This window comes from Thermobia domestica, chromosome 6 (assembly GCF_964235325.1).
Source record: "Thermobia domestica chromosome 6, izTheDome1.hap1.1, whole genome shotgun sequence".
NCBI classification, from domain to species: domain Eukaryota; kingdom Metazoa; phylum Arthropoda; class Insecta; order Zygentoma; family Lepismatidae; genus Thermobia; species Thermobia domestica.
The window spans coordinates 29,188,711-29,202,746 of NC_137459.1; the positions used below are offsets into that span (position 1 = coordinate 29,188,711).

Below are 14,036 nucleotides of genomic sequence, written 5' to 3' on the forward strand. Positions count from 1 at the left end.
ATTGAAAAGCAATGTTGAGGGTGATCAGGGGATCAGAGTTGTCTTCAACATTGGGAGGTGGGCAGAATTGAGGCTTATTCTGGGGAGACATCAATTTCATCTCACTTTCCTTTGTTGCAATCGGACACAAATGATAACATTTCCCCCCCAAATTCAAACAGATTATTGGGGGGACAGTCTCCCCAGTTCCAAGATTGGAAGTGGCATGTCCCCCTCATAATCACGGGATTTGCGCCAGTGCAAACAATCTAGAAAAAAGAAGCTTCACCTCAGCCTGAACAAGTAGATGATGATATTTATCTCTGTGAGGGGAGTTTTGCTTTAATTTTATGTTATTATAGGAATCAGATTTATTTATCTTTGTCTCAATGCGGAAGCATATTTTTTTCTAGCCATTTCTGGTCATTTTTAGCTATTAATTTTAGCCACTTTTTCTGGTTGAGTGTTGGCAACACTACACTGAAACGAGACTAGTATTGCATGGAAACTTAATAAATTTCGAAGGAATTGGATATCATAGGTATTATACGATCATACGGATGATGTAATTATTACCATATTGTAATGAAGAAAGTATTATTCCTCTATCTATTACCTTGAGGATTTGTATGTAGAGCTGATTAAATTTGGAAACTGACTGGTACGTAGTGTATGATGAATTGAGCTATATTTGACGATAATATTGTCCAGTAGACGTAGTACAAGGCTGTATTGTAGTGGCATGAAGTATATATCATAGTATTGTTATCTCATAAAATTTTGTATTTTGATATGTGTCGTGTTATTCAACCTACACTTAGTTCTTTAGAAGACAATAATGTTACAGTACGTGTAATAAAATAGTTTTTCTCCCTCATAGTTCTATAAATATACTAACAGGCGTGTAAGTTCGTAGCGGAAATAAATTGTTTTGCCTCCGTTATTTTAGTGTATTGTTTTATGGTCAGTAATTGCATCCATATTTAATTGTGGTATACAGTGAAGCACACAGTCCAAAATTTTGGGGGAAGGTTCTAGAACACAGGTCCCCCCATATAGTATATTAATAGCTAGGCTTAAGTTTAGAGTTGCCCCTCCAGTCTGAAGGCGCCCTTGGACTTTGCAACATACAAAAAACAGTGCTTAAAGTATTAAAATTTGTTACATTTCACTTAACTTTAGTACTCCGTGGGCTTCACAAAAATTTAAAAGGTTTTTTTCATTATTTTTGCGCATCCGTTACACCTCTTCGCCATATTTTACAACTACCATGCTGCTGATGCACCTTCCGCGAATGCTTTCGTATCCGGCAAATAGTACTATCTTCCACATATCTTTTCTCGTATTAAACAGAACTCTCCTGCCGAACTTTCATTCCTAAACATCAAATAAAATCTTAAAATTATCATTTCTTACCTCATTTGTCCTGTACATTTTCCTGATTTTTATAAAAAGCGGAGGGGTAACTCTAAACTTAACCCAGTAGCTAAGTTGGGTCTTTTCTGTACCAAAGTAAAAAAATTAATTCATATAGTATTACCGAGTGAGCGTTAGCCAGTGAAGGCGGGTTAGAGCTTCGCAGGGCACATTATTTTCTGTCTTTATTACAGCTAAGTGGGAAGGGGGACCTGTGTTCTAGAGCCTTGCCAAAATTTTGGCTATTGGATATTTGGTACAAGGCTGTAATATTGGAATTAGTTACATGTTCAGAAGTAAATGTTATAAAAAATATCAATGGAAGCCACCGTGGAGTGGCAGAAGAAGCAATTTATGTCTGATGAAAACCCTGTAATATTTAATAATTTAAGTACAGTTCAGTCACCTTCTGACAACATAAGTTGAAGGTTGCTATCGAACTGGATACTCATTGTATGTATTTTATAGATACGATGCATTCTTATGACAGGTTAACTTTAGGAGGACATAATGTTATGGCTGTAATATATTTTCTTCGCTTAATTCAACGCAAACTGTCTTCCATATTTTTCTACAATGCTACGCTAATTCCATACATGTTTATAGTTCAACATACGAATCTACTCTATAGAATACTAACTATGCAAAAGCTCATGATAGATTATGTACTCCTGCGCAGGGCAGGTTGATGCTGGAGAGCTCGTGCAGCGATACAGGAATGCGTCTGAAAGAACAGTCACGTTAGCGACTATGGTTATGCACGTAGACGACAGTTCCACACTATTAGACCACACTTTTGACAGCTATATGTATTTTCACACATTATTTACAATTTGGCATCTTCATAAATAAATTCCTGTACCTTTACTCTTTTTTTGTCAGTTAATACATTTAACTTGTAAACCTGAGATTAAAGAACACCATCAAACAGAAAGGAGTAAAATCTTCACCCTGTACACTATGTAGTGGTTCCCTTATAGAGAGTCTGATCGTACAGGGCGTTAATTTTTGCTCTACGATTTATTTACTGTTACTGATCTTACAAGGTATTTCATATGCATAAATTAATAATTTATGCTGTATTATTTCGTTCTGTATCCGTATAGCATTTCACGTGTAGGTTATGCAAATACTTCATCGTTAGCAAATAACAGTATTAATATAGTATGAAGTTAATTGAGGCACAGTGTTCTGTGTGTAGTTTTAATGTCATCGATAGAGAAATTATACTTCTAGATCGGAAAAATAAAAATGAAATAAAATCTTTCAGTTCAACGTCCCTTGTTTATGCCCTTTAGGCTAAGAGAGTTGATGATTAAGTCAAGTGAATGATGGAAGTATTGGTGGGATGAGAAAGTGGGAGTACGCCGAGAAAACTCACGGACACGAGGTTGGCTGTCCACCACAGATTTACTTCGCCAGGGATGTAATCAGGGTTCTAGAACACAGGTCCCCTTTCCCTTCTAGCTATAAGAAAGACAAAGAAGAACGTGCCCTGCGGGGTTCTAACCAGCCTTCACTCGCTAACGCTCGTTCGGCAATACTGTGTGAACTAAATACTAAACTTTGGTACAGAAAGAAACCAACCTTGCTAATAACCTGTTCTAGAACCTTCCTCAGGAATCCCATGGACCAGAGCCATCGTGCCTCCTCGTAGACTGGTATTTTGGTATGAGAAGGATAAGTACCGCACAAAAATAACGCTATTTTTACACAAGCTTTGTATTTTCATGTAGAATTTGTTACGGTAATTGCGTTTTCAGAACTTAACTTGCATAAAATTTATACCCATGTGTTAAGTATGAACGATCATTTCGTAATCGATGTCATTACTACTCATTAGGAACTGATATATTACTAAACATATATACAGATACTTTTTGAGTTTGAGTTGGCAACGGTCAGGCGCGCTCTGTAGCGTCGGGCTCTTGGTAGTGAGGTGTTAGGGGAAACTCCGTACTACGTGGGGAGCAATAGAACGGCAGTATACAGTGAACTGAGCAGGCGGAGATATCGTAAAATAATCAACACATCTCATTTCCAAAAGGTTAAAATTGTTGGCACTCTGTTATGTGGTCGAACGTGAAAAGAGTGGACTGTTTGGTATGTCGCGAGGTATAGTGTTGCAAAGTCATGACGGCCGACAAAGCTCAGCAAAACCACATCGACGAAGAGGTACAGTGGTCGGAAGAAAACCTTTAACAGGTTCCATCGATTATTAAGAGGCCCCATCAGGACGAAATTAAAATACCGTTAATTTTACAGTAATTATGTGATATCTTCGAATAAATAAAAGATAATCGAAATGTGAAACAAGATCGCGCTAGCATGGTTGGCAAAAGCCATGGTTTTTATTGAAAAAAACAGGTTTTTTGGTTTAAATAATTTGCTCTATGAGTTTATATCACATATGGACAGAAATAACTTTGTTTCACGTTGGTGTTATTATACAACAACCGGGTTATGCTGAAAGGTGTTACATAAGCTTAAAGCGAAATCCAAACCGCTTCTCGGCTTACATTCGAGAGAAATTGTCCTCCATCTGAACTCGAAACCGGGATTAACTGGCGATACGTCTGCCGACTCACGAAGGACTCCTGATAAAAATACGTTGTATTGATCTTTACCTACTTGTTAATATAATCCTCAAGAGTCATTTCAGAAGGACAAAATGATAAACAGTTGCACAAGTGAAACCATTATACAGAATTACATATGGACAATTTCAAAATACCTGCAGAGTACAGAATATCTAATTGAGTCCAAGTTCGTTAACTACGCCTCTTATTAGTCGAAGTTAAAGAAATACAACTACTTAATTTGCATATAAGTAAGAAAAGTGAATAAAAATACGAATTATTTGAGTCCACTTTGGTTCTGACCCATTTATACATAAATAGATGCCAAAGATACTTCTAATTAAATGCCTGTCGTGGTGCCACCCCCCACCCCAAAGAAAAGTAAGGCACTTCGACGTATTTTACCAACAGTAAACATTATCAAAACGAAACAAATATTTAGAATTTTTCTTTGATTGCAATTGCATAACAATAATAACAATAAAAAAAAACACACAAAAGAAACATTCATAAACTTATAAAAAGAACAAAAGTTGCTTTTGTAGCATAATCTCTCTTAGTACTGAATGGGAAATTTAGGTCTAAATATAATACGAATAATATACGGGAGTGAAACGTGATAACCCACAAATGTGTGTTCATGAAGATTTTACGAACCCTTACACTTTCACGAACATTTTTCGTTTTTGGTTTAAATCAACCAACCCTGCGCGCTAGACAATATTATTTTGCATGAGGTACTGTTATTACGAGTCACCTAGTAGCTTTTCGTTTGCAGCCATTTAGAAACGCGAAAATAAATGCCGATTTTCTAAATGACTGGAAATTGATTGCAGATAAGTGAGTCGTGATAACGATATCTCATGTGAAATAATATTGTCTAGCGAGCTCTTGTTCCACTTTTCGATTATCTTTTATCTGTTTGAAGATATCGCATAATTACTGTAAAATTAGCGATATTTTAATTTCGCCGGGATGGAGCCTCTTAAAGCGAATCATTCACGACCTTCGTGCGAGTAAAGAGGAGCTCAAGGAACATCTGACAGCTTGTGTCGACTAGAAGGTAGTATAATACTTTAACATGTCGCCAATGGTGTCACGAACGTGCATTCTGTGTATTCACCCAAGCATGAAACATGGCAGTGGCTCTGTGATGCTGTGGGTTTCAGTTATCTTGGTTTTCAGTGGGTGATGGTCTGATGCTTTCTAGTCGCGTCACTAGGGGCCGCGGTGGCTCAGTGGTAGAGCGTTCACCTCTGGTGCTAGGGGTCTCGGGTTCAAACCCTGCTCCCGCCAAGTGAACTTTGTGGTGGACAAACACCGTGTGCGTGGGTTTTCTCGGGGTTCTCCCGTTTCCACCCACTCTCTTCATTCCACCATTTCATTCATTACTCATTATCACCGTCTCTTTTAGCCTACCCGGCTTAACCGTGGGACGTAAAACTCAAAATTTCATTTCATTTAGTCGCGTCACTGCCCGTTATTACATTTCAATGTACACTCAGCTACAAAAGTTCTTTCCGTTTGATAAAATTTATTTTAGAAATAAAAGTAGTATGGCGGGAAGAGTACCGAAAATTACATTATTTTTAATTTACTGAAAACTGTACTCAAGTTGTCCTTCCATTCTTAAGTTATTTACGAAACTAATTACCTACGTACATCAAGCGGAAGAAAGCTTTTGTCGCTGACTGTACCTACATCCTATGGTACAGATGATGTTTTTAGGTATTGACGCCATGTTCCAGGATAATAATGCACCCATTTACAGTGCTTGAGCTGTTGCGGCTAGTTTGATGAACTTTGGGATCGAAGTTGAACATCTCTGAGCCTTCCAATCCCCGGACTCAACATAATTGACCATTTGTGGTCCGTTTTAAATACATGAATCTGGCTCGGACTACATTAACGCTAGAGTCTATTTATGGATTTGTTCGTGCTTTGTTAGTTTATTATCTTTTAATTCTTGGACCTCGTTTGGTAGTTCTTGTTGATATCTTGTCTTCTGGTAATCGTATAACGAAACTCCGGTATTGGTTGTCAGCCTTTTTAGTATATGTTTTCGACACACTAAATTAAAAAAAAAAAAAAAAAAAAACCGCATGCATTCACTTACATACATGTATATTCTTGTTTATCAGGGATCAAATCAACCCTACATGAGTTTTCTGGAGCAATTGAGATATATTTAGAATTATGGTATTAAAATTTCTTACGCTATTACAAGAATTTGTGCTTTGAATGAGAGATGAGAATCCAGATTATTTTTTTTTAACAAGGTTGTACATTAATACTTAATTTATTTCGTGGTAGGCGCGACACACAAATTGCATTTGTTATATGCAGGGCTTGAAAAATCCACTCGCCAGCGGCGAGTACTTTTTTACATTTGGTTAATAAAGTCCGATCAATCAAAAACGTAAATTCAATAATAATAAGCAGATGTCACTCTTTTTCATATTTTCGTTTCCCGGCGGAAGTTCATGTGGTTCGGATTCCACGTTAATCAGTAGGTCCACGTCTCATATAGCCTTGCTGTTGAAACGGGACGTGAAACTCATAATCAACTCAACTCTTTTTTTCTTATTTGTAAGAGACGTGCCAATAAACAAACTAAAAAATGTATTGATATGTTTACTGTGTCGCAAAGTGATCTTTGTTTATTTTTATAAACACTGTGACTGCAAAATTCTGAGGCTAGTAGATTTTTGGCTGGCGAGTACTTGCAATAAAATTTTTCGAGCCCTGGTTATATGCGAGATCTTCATAGATTATTGGTTGGAAAGTCCGTAGGAAAAGAGCCTTTGGGTAGGCTGAGTAGGAAATGGGACAGTAATATAAAGCGAGATCTCTGAGGCAGGTGCTTGATAAAATCCTTGGTTAATCAATACTGAACATATTTTACGTCAGTATTAAAGTAAAATATACATTTTTCAAGATCTGTACTGCAGTTGCGGTAGGTTTGGGTTTCCTATGTACAAACCATTGTTATTTTTAGTACATTGTTGTTCTTGGAAAACATGAAACTCCTGCTTAAAAGAGAAAATGAAATAGAGATAGTCAAACCTCTGCTTTTATAGAGTTTAGCATCATTTTTCAGCACTGAGGCTGCGTGAGACAGGACTTAATACGTAAATGTAATATCTGAACCATTATTGAAATTTGAATTTTAGACTACTACCCGCACTTAGGATTGAATCTGAACTAGCTACGTGCACAAAAGACTTCGCACGTTAGTCATTTGGTCACAAAAGAGCACAGGGCGAGACTCGAAGTCACAGCCAGCCTAGAGTAGAGCTAGCAACCTAAAGATTACGAAACAGATTCTTTCTTACTTGTCTGTCTGTATAATTCATAACAGAAGTAACATTATTCTTAGTGTCATGTGAATTAATTTGACTGTATTTCAGCTCTGTTAGATATATATATATATATATATATATATATATATATATATATATATTGATCAAAAAATCCAATATATTTCACGCAAAAAAAAAAAAAATCTTGTAGACCTTATAACTGGAGAACTACATAAAATGTAGCCAAACCCAAACTATTACTTAACTCAGCATGATGTGCTTATTCTGTAGAAAAAGGCGAAAACTCAATTTAGGGGACGTTCAAAACCTTTGTGGCCCCTAATCAGAAAACTAATTATTGGCCAAGATCGCAATCTTTTGATTCATTTTTTTTATCATTCCTGAAATTCTTTTTTAATACTCTCTATACAGTGTTATTATCTCGTGATTTGTAATAAAGCTAGAAAGCCATTTCCTTCGGTGGCCAGAACCTGAATAATCCTATACCTACGTAGAAATTCACAAAAAAATGCAAATTTCCTTTCATGTATTTTGATCTTGTAAATTTCAAAACGAAAGTCTGATTTAGAACCCGTAGCTTTGTGGCACCGTATGATGACGTGCTTATACTATCAGTTTGTGGAAGGCTGACGAATTCTTTCGCAACTATGTTTAGGAATTAGAAATGAAGTTTTATTGATGTATGTACTAACAGCACCTTTTTCAGAACGTGAATAGTGTGCCTATACACTTTTTACAGAAGTATGTACATCCAGTTGTATTTTAAACTACTAAATTACGAAAAAATACTTGCATAATTTTGGCTCTATGAATTAATGTTGTATTATACTGCCTTCATTGTTCCTAATTATCGTTTTTTTCTTTTTCTCGTTTCAGAAATGTGAATGCCGAACGTAAGGAAAGTGCAGGTTCTCATGGTTGTACCATAGGTAAACAATGCTTCTTAAACTTATTACAAATTCCCTGTATTCCTCTCCTTATAAGAGAATAAGACAGTGTTCATTATGTTTGACCTATGTACAGAGGTTGATGTGTTCCTCGGGCAAAGAAAATGTGTCTGTAGAACATTTAAAGGACCGTGGTCTTCTGCGAGTTTCAGGGGCTGAATCATCGTCATTTCTGCAAGGTTTGATAACTAATGATATGCGCCATCTGGAAGAAGGTGCACGCAGCATGTATGCGATGTTTCTTAATCTAAAAGGACGTGTAATGTATGATGCTATTGTGTATCGCACTGACGAACCAAATGTTTTTTTGATTGAATGTGATAAGGAGGCACTGTCTCCTCTTCAGAAACACTTAAAACTATACAGAGTGCGTAAGAAAATCGATATTGTTAGTGTTGATGATGAGTATAAAGTTTGGGTAGTCTTTAATTGGGAAACGGAAAATAATCGGAAAAGTTTAGAGAATCCTTTGGCGTTTCTGGGCCAAGTGTTGTGTAGCCCAAAATCCAATCTTTCAGCAGATGATGTAACGGTTGATAGCTTAAAAGATACTCCAGGATTGGTTGTTAGTCGTGATCCTAGATTAAGTTCACTCGGGATAAGAGTGTTGGCTCCATCTGGAAACGATATTACTAAAGCTCTCAGGAAGGAAGCGGACCTTTCACAGGATGCTCCCGTATACCGAGTTTTGAGGTACAAGTTAGGTGTTGGTGAAGGTGTTTCCGATCTCCCACCTGGTAGTTGTTTCCCATTGGAAATCAACTGTGATTATTTGCATGGCGTTAGTTTTCATAAAGGCTGTTACATAGGTCAAGAGTTGACGGCCAGAACTCACCACACCGGCGTTGTAAGAAAGCGATTAATGCCGTTGTTATTTTCTTCTACTGTAAAAGAGCCACATTCTATATCAGTTGAAAATGAAGCAGGAAAATCCGTAGGGAAAGTTTTAGGTTTAGCTGATAACGTAGGTTTAGGTTTATTACGAATTACTGAAGCTTTGAATTCGTTGTTATTAAAAGTGTCAGGAGTTTCTGTGAAAACAGAGAAGCCTGATTGGTGGCCTAAAGAAGCTCCAAAAGAGAGAATTAGTCCAAGATAGAGAGAAATAAAAGTGTTCGTTATGTATTTATTAATTGTAGGCATTGAATAAACCCATGTTTTACAGTAATATTGTGTTTCTTTTATGTTAAATACTCTGTAGTTATGTGTAAAAGATTGAAAAAAGCCCATTCACCTTCCTTTCAGAAGCTTTATATCGTATTTCTAGGTAAGGGTTTCTTATATCCCTTGAAATCTTTGGTGTGTGTCTGCGCATCAGAACTTGATATTCACTGGCGATAGCAGAGAGCTTCTAAAAGAAAGGTTGGTGGTTACTTTTCTTGTTTTTCTATTTTTTAAACATCTCTCTGTCTCAGTTTGAATATGTAGGTGTACGTGTGCGAGTTTTTTCTCTCGCCGTTAGAATTTTATTCTTTCTCTTTAATATTGTAGAAAGAGAATATAGTCAAAAGTAACGAAATAACAATTTATTTGTTAACAAGAGAATATACAGTAGAACCCCTCTAATCCGTCACCTTTGGGACTGGGGGTATGGTCGGAACGCAAAACAGGTCAGATTATCCAAAAAATACAGAAAAATACGGATTTGCAGTAAAATAAATAATTTATGAACTCAAAAATGACTGTGGGGGGCGCGGTGGCTCAGTGGTAGAGCGTTCACCTCTGGTGCTTGGGGTCCCGGGTTCGATCCCAGCCCCCGCCAAGTGAACTTTGTGGTGGACAAACACCGTGCTCGTGGGTTTTCTCGGGGTTCTCCCGTTTCCTCCCACTTTCTTCATTCCACCATTTCACTCATCTCTCATCATCACCGTCTCCTTTAGCCTAACCGGCATAACCGTGGGACGTAAAACTTAAAGATTTCATTTTTCAAAAATGACTGTATTGTTGTTTACAGTAAAAACAAACGAACAGTAAATCAGTAGAAACTGCACAGTACAGTACAGTACAGAAAACATGCACAGAAAGAAATAATACAAGAAATGACGGAGCACTAAAGCGAATATGTGGTAACAGCAAGTAAAAAACAATGCCGCGACAGCAGTAAACAACAATGAGCCTCGTGAGTCACCGATGAGTCGGAACAATGTTGGTTCGAGCACAGTCGGATCAACCGGAGTGGCGGACCAGCCGAGTGCGAACGAGAGGGGTTCTACTGTAGTCTTCTATAATTTTCAGCCTGAATAACTGTAAACGGGTTCAAAATTTTGTGTGTGCAAGTTCGAAAAGTATTTAAGGAGCACAATTGAAGGGCTTGGTGGAAGAAGGGCCAATCCACTCTTCCATGAAACATGAGTTTTATGGCTGCTACTCCGACAAACTAAAGTACCTACGTTACTCTTTTTTTTTTTAAATTTTATTTTATTTTATTTTATTTTATTTTTTTTTTTTTTGTACATCAAAACTGCATTTCTTTCCAAATCACAAAATTGTGGGATAGGCCCCTCTTCCATTGACCTCTTCAATTCTTCTGATAAACATTGAAAAGAAGTCGAATCGAGGGTAGTAGTAGCGCATCGATCAGTAATACTTGTAAAACGAAATAAGTTCAGATTTTGTTTCAGCTTGCCATTATGTTTTTACATTTTTCCTACTTATATGGTCTTAACCAAGACAAAAATCGACTGTAATGAAAAGAGAACGAAATTAAAATGATACTTTCACATTCTTTAAAAAGGATGAAAGGAAAAGCTGAGGTATTAAAATACTTAAGTGTGAAAGTGTGTTACTTCTCTGCATGGAAACTATTCACATCAGCTGCTTTATGCAAACCAAATTAGTAGTGTATCAATTTTTGCTAGTCACCAATAATCACAAATGAATAAAGAACTTCTATAGAAATCAAACGTTACTTTTCAAGGTAAATGTGCAAAGAGTTTAGTTTAATAAGTGTAAATTTTTGGATTACATGTAATAGCAGCTAGTGCAGTGTATGTAGAAAATATTATTTTGGAAAGTAAATGTATTGTATTTAATGCTGAATGGTTTTAATTAAAAGAGGTTTATTGTCGAAACTGTGTAGATGGGTGAACTGAAGTCTTCGTATGCATACAAGAGAGAAATATCAAGTAGTGTTACAAGTAGTTACTGTCGCAATACAGTTGGTCACAAAAGTTATTCCCTTTTTTTGCAACCTATATTATTACGAGTAATATTTTTCCGATCATTGAGCCATCTATTTTTGTGAGTATCTGCTTATATTACGAATTACTTTCAGAGGACTGGTAAACTTTTGGGACTGACTTTACATTTACCTGGAAATAAACTACAAATACCTGATTGTGTCGCGGCCCTAAATGTCTTCCGATATTTCAGCTAATACAGTGCATGTAAAGGTAAAGAGTGTCTCCCATTTGGGACAGGGCGAGCTGATGTACAATGCTTCGGTCTGTCCATTTTCAGAGGCAGGTTGAACTCCTGAGCCGCTTCCGAACGGGGGCACAACGGAAACTAAGTCTTTGTCTCCGCCTGGAATAAAGCCTGGGATGTGCACATAATGGATAGATGCTTTACCGACTATGCAACTATGGTTTTAGGGAAAATACATGAGGACAGGATTGTAACAAACCTTTGTCTTGAGGTCTCATAGGCATTAAAACACTGTCACTTTCTGTGATCATAAAAAGTAAGCATTGTAATAAATAGTCATCTTGTGTAATGGTTTTCTTAATCATTCATTTTGTCGTGATTGATTTACATTTTCATTCGCTTTCACACTGAAACCCATCTTTTTCTTTGGCATACTGCAAGGATAGCATTTATATCTAGTTTAGCTCATTCCCTCAGAGCAGTCAGATTTAGGAGGATGTTGATGTCTCTTCTACCATGCCCCATATTTTCTCAGTAACATCGAGATAGGTGAATTGCCATACCAGGGTGAATATGTTCTACAAACCAATCCTGTAGGATTACAGCTCCTCACAGTGTATTTGTTTTGATATTGTGCATTTGTAATGATACCATTTCGGAAAAACTGGACAAATATCAACACATTATTATCTTAAAGATGCACTTAAACCACTACCTTCATACATTTGGACACCTCAACAAAGAGACCCACCTAGCGCTTCAAATATACCCCTACAAGATGATGCACTTCCTTTCTGTTCAGCCCTTTGCGCACTGTGTATTGAAGGCTTCTCCTGCCTTCCACCTGGCCCTGGTATGACTACCTATACAGTACACGCAAAACCTGCAATCATCCTACCATATCAGGGTTTTTTTTGTCGGTGTTGTCTCGCCCATGTCAGGCGAGTTTTTCTTTTGTATGGCTGACAGTTTGGGGCGTACCTGGCTACACGAATGAAAATGCCTAAACGACTCAGTTCTTATCCAAGCGTTTGCTCGAAGACTGACTGATTCTGGCATTGTACTCTTGCAGCATCTTTTTCCGAGTTTGGAAACATGTAATGATTGCAAATCTCCCAAGACGTCCACGATCAGAATTACTCATCATGTTTTACCCACCGCTGCTCCGGCAGGACTAGTCCTTGTTCGACTTCTCCCACGCTAAATGAACAGTACTGCAGTACATGTCAACAAATTACGCCACCTCCTTCAGAGAATAACCATGTTCACGACCAAGTTCAAAAGCTCCCTGTTCCCGCGTCGTATCACCTTTTCCACCCATAGTACTACCTGTAAACAAAAATGAAACTAGTTATGAATGCATATATCGAAATCTTATGACAGTAACACAATATTTTACATATACACGGATTTTGTTATCAAAGAACAGAATAAAATGTTGCTCAGAATTACCGAATTCCGTATATTTTTTCCCGATGTGTTTAAATACTTTGTTCCTGTATTAAGTGCATTGCCTTAACTGTTTCGAATTCACCATTATGATTTCTTAGCGTCAAAAAAATTTTTTTTTTTTTTTTCGTTTTAAACTGATTAGTTGCACAAATCACTGATTACACAGAAATCACTTCTAGTTATATTATTGAACTCGTCTTAAAAGAATTAATGCGTACTACATATTCAATTTCAGATGTAATGAAATACTAACCAACAGAAGATCCGCGACTTAAGATGCAATCTGGACAAAGCAATGAGCAGACAGAAGATGGCGGTAATATTTTTACCTGTTCAGTGTGCAGTTTAAGTGAGCTGTATGACTACAAAGGCAAGGCACCACCCTTTGCCAAAAATATTGTGTTTGTTGAAGAGTCGTATGTCATTAGAGACCCCTTTGCCCCAGCTAATAAGGGATTGTTTATTTTACTTGGGTCAAATTGTTCCATTTGTAAGCGACCAGTTTGTCAAAACACAGAATGCAGTGTTTTCTATGTCAAGAGATTTTGTTTACCATGTGCAAAGCTGAACTGTGTTCATTTCCCGAAGGCTATTCAAAGCAGGCTAGAGGACTGAATTTGTCTACAGAGCGTAGTGTATCTACACTAGACTGAATTTGTTAGGTTGTGCGTTCATATGTTGGCGAAAAGTTTGTCAACATTTTGCAAGTTTATGGATGGTTTCAGTGTTCAGGCGAAAATTACCTTCTTTACAACAAGAAGTTTGATTAACTAGGTTTGTAACATGGAACACTGTACTGTGTTGGTGCGATTGAAATATCCGTTTTCCATCTGCTGGTATACTAACTTTTGTAGCTCAACCAATGGATGGAGCAAGGTAACGCGCCTGCGTTATAAATTCATTGCGTTCTCAGAAAACAGCCTCGACTGTCCAGTCAGTCAGGAGGAAGTGTATTTAACAAGAAAGCGTCATGG

General features: G+C 37.2%; 1 protein-coding gene across 4 annotated transcripts; it reads left to right on the forward strand.

Annotated features, from left to right (window-relative positions):
- The first annotated feature begins 433 nt into the window (after positions 1-433).
- Positions 434-13,341, forward strand: LOC145687910 (iron-sulfur cluster assembly factor IBA57, mitochondrial-like). 4 transcript variants are annotated; one of them, XR_014131808.1, is made up of 4 exons: positions 434-640; positions 8,174-8,226; positions 9,512-9,606; positions 13,298-13,341. XR_014131808.1 is itself a non-coding variant. In XM_081761466.1 (2 exons), the coding sequence occupies exon 2, from the start codon at positions 8,234-8,236 to the stop codon at positions 9,341-9,343; it is 1,110 nt and encodes a 369-aa protein (XP_081617592.1). In that variant the 5' UTR covers positions 434-640; positions 8,174-8,233; the 3' UTR covers positions 9,344-9,412. The 4 variants fall into 4 exon arrangements, 2 of the variants coding, with proteins under 2 accessions (XP_081617592.1, XP_081617593.1); XR_014131809.1 differs by having other exon boundaries at positions 455-520; XM_081761466.1 differs by lacking the exons at positions 9,512-9,606; positions 13,298-13,341 and having other exon boundaries at positions 8,174-9,412.
- Positions 13,342-14,036: the final 695 nt, after the last annotated feature.

Coding starts and splice junctions, on each gene's coding strand:
- LOC145687910 (XM_081761466.1), top strand. CDS start 8,234: ATGCTTCTTAAACTTATTACAAATTCCCTGTATTCCTCTCCTTATAAG.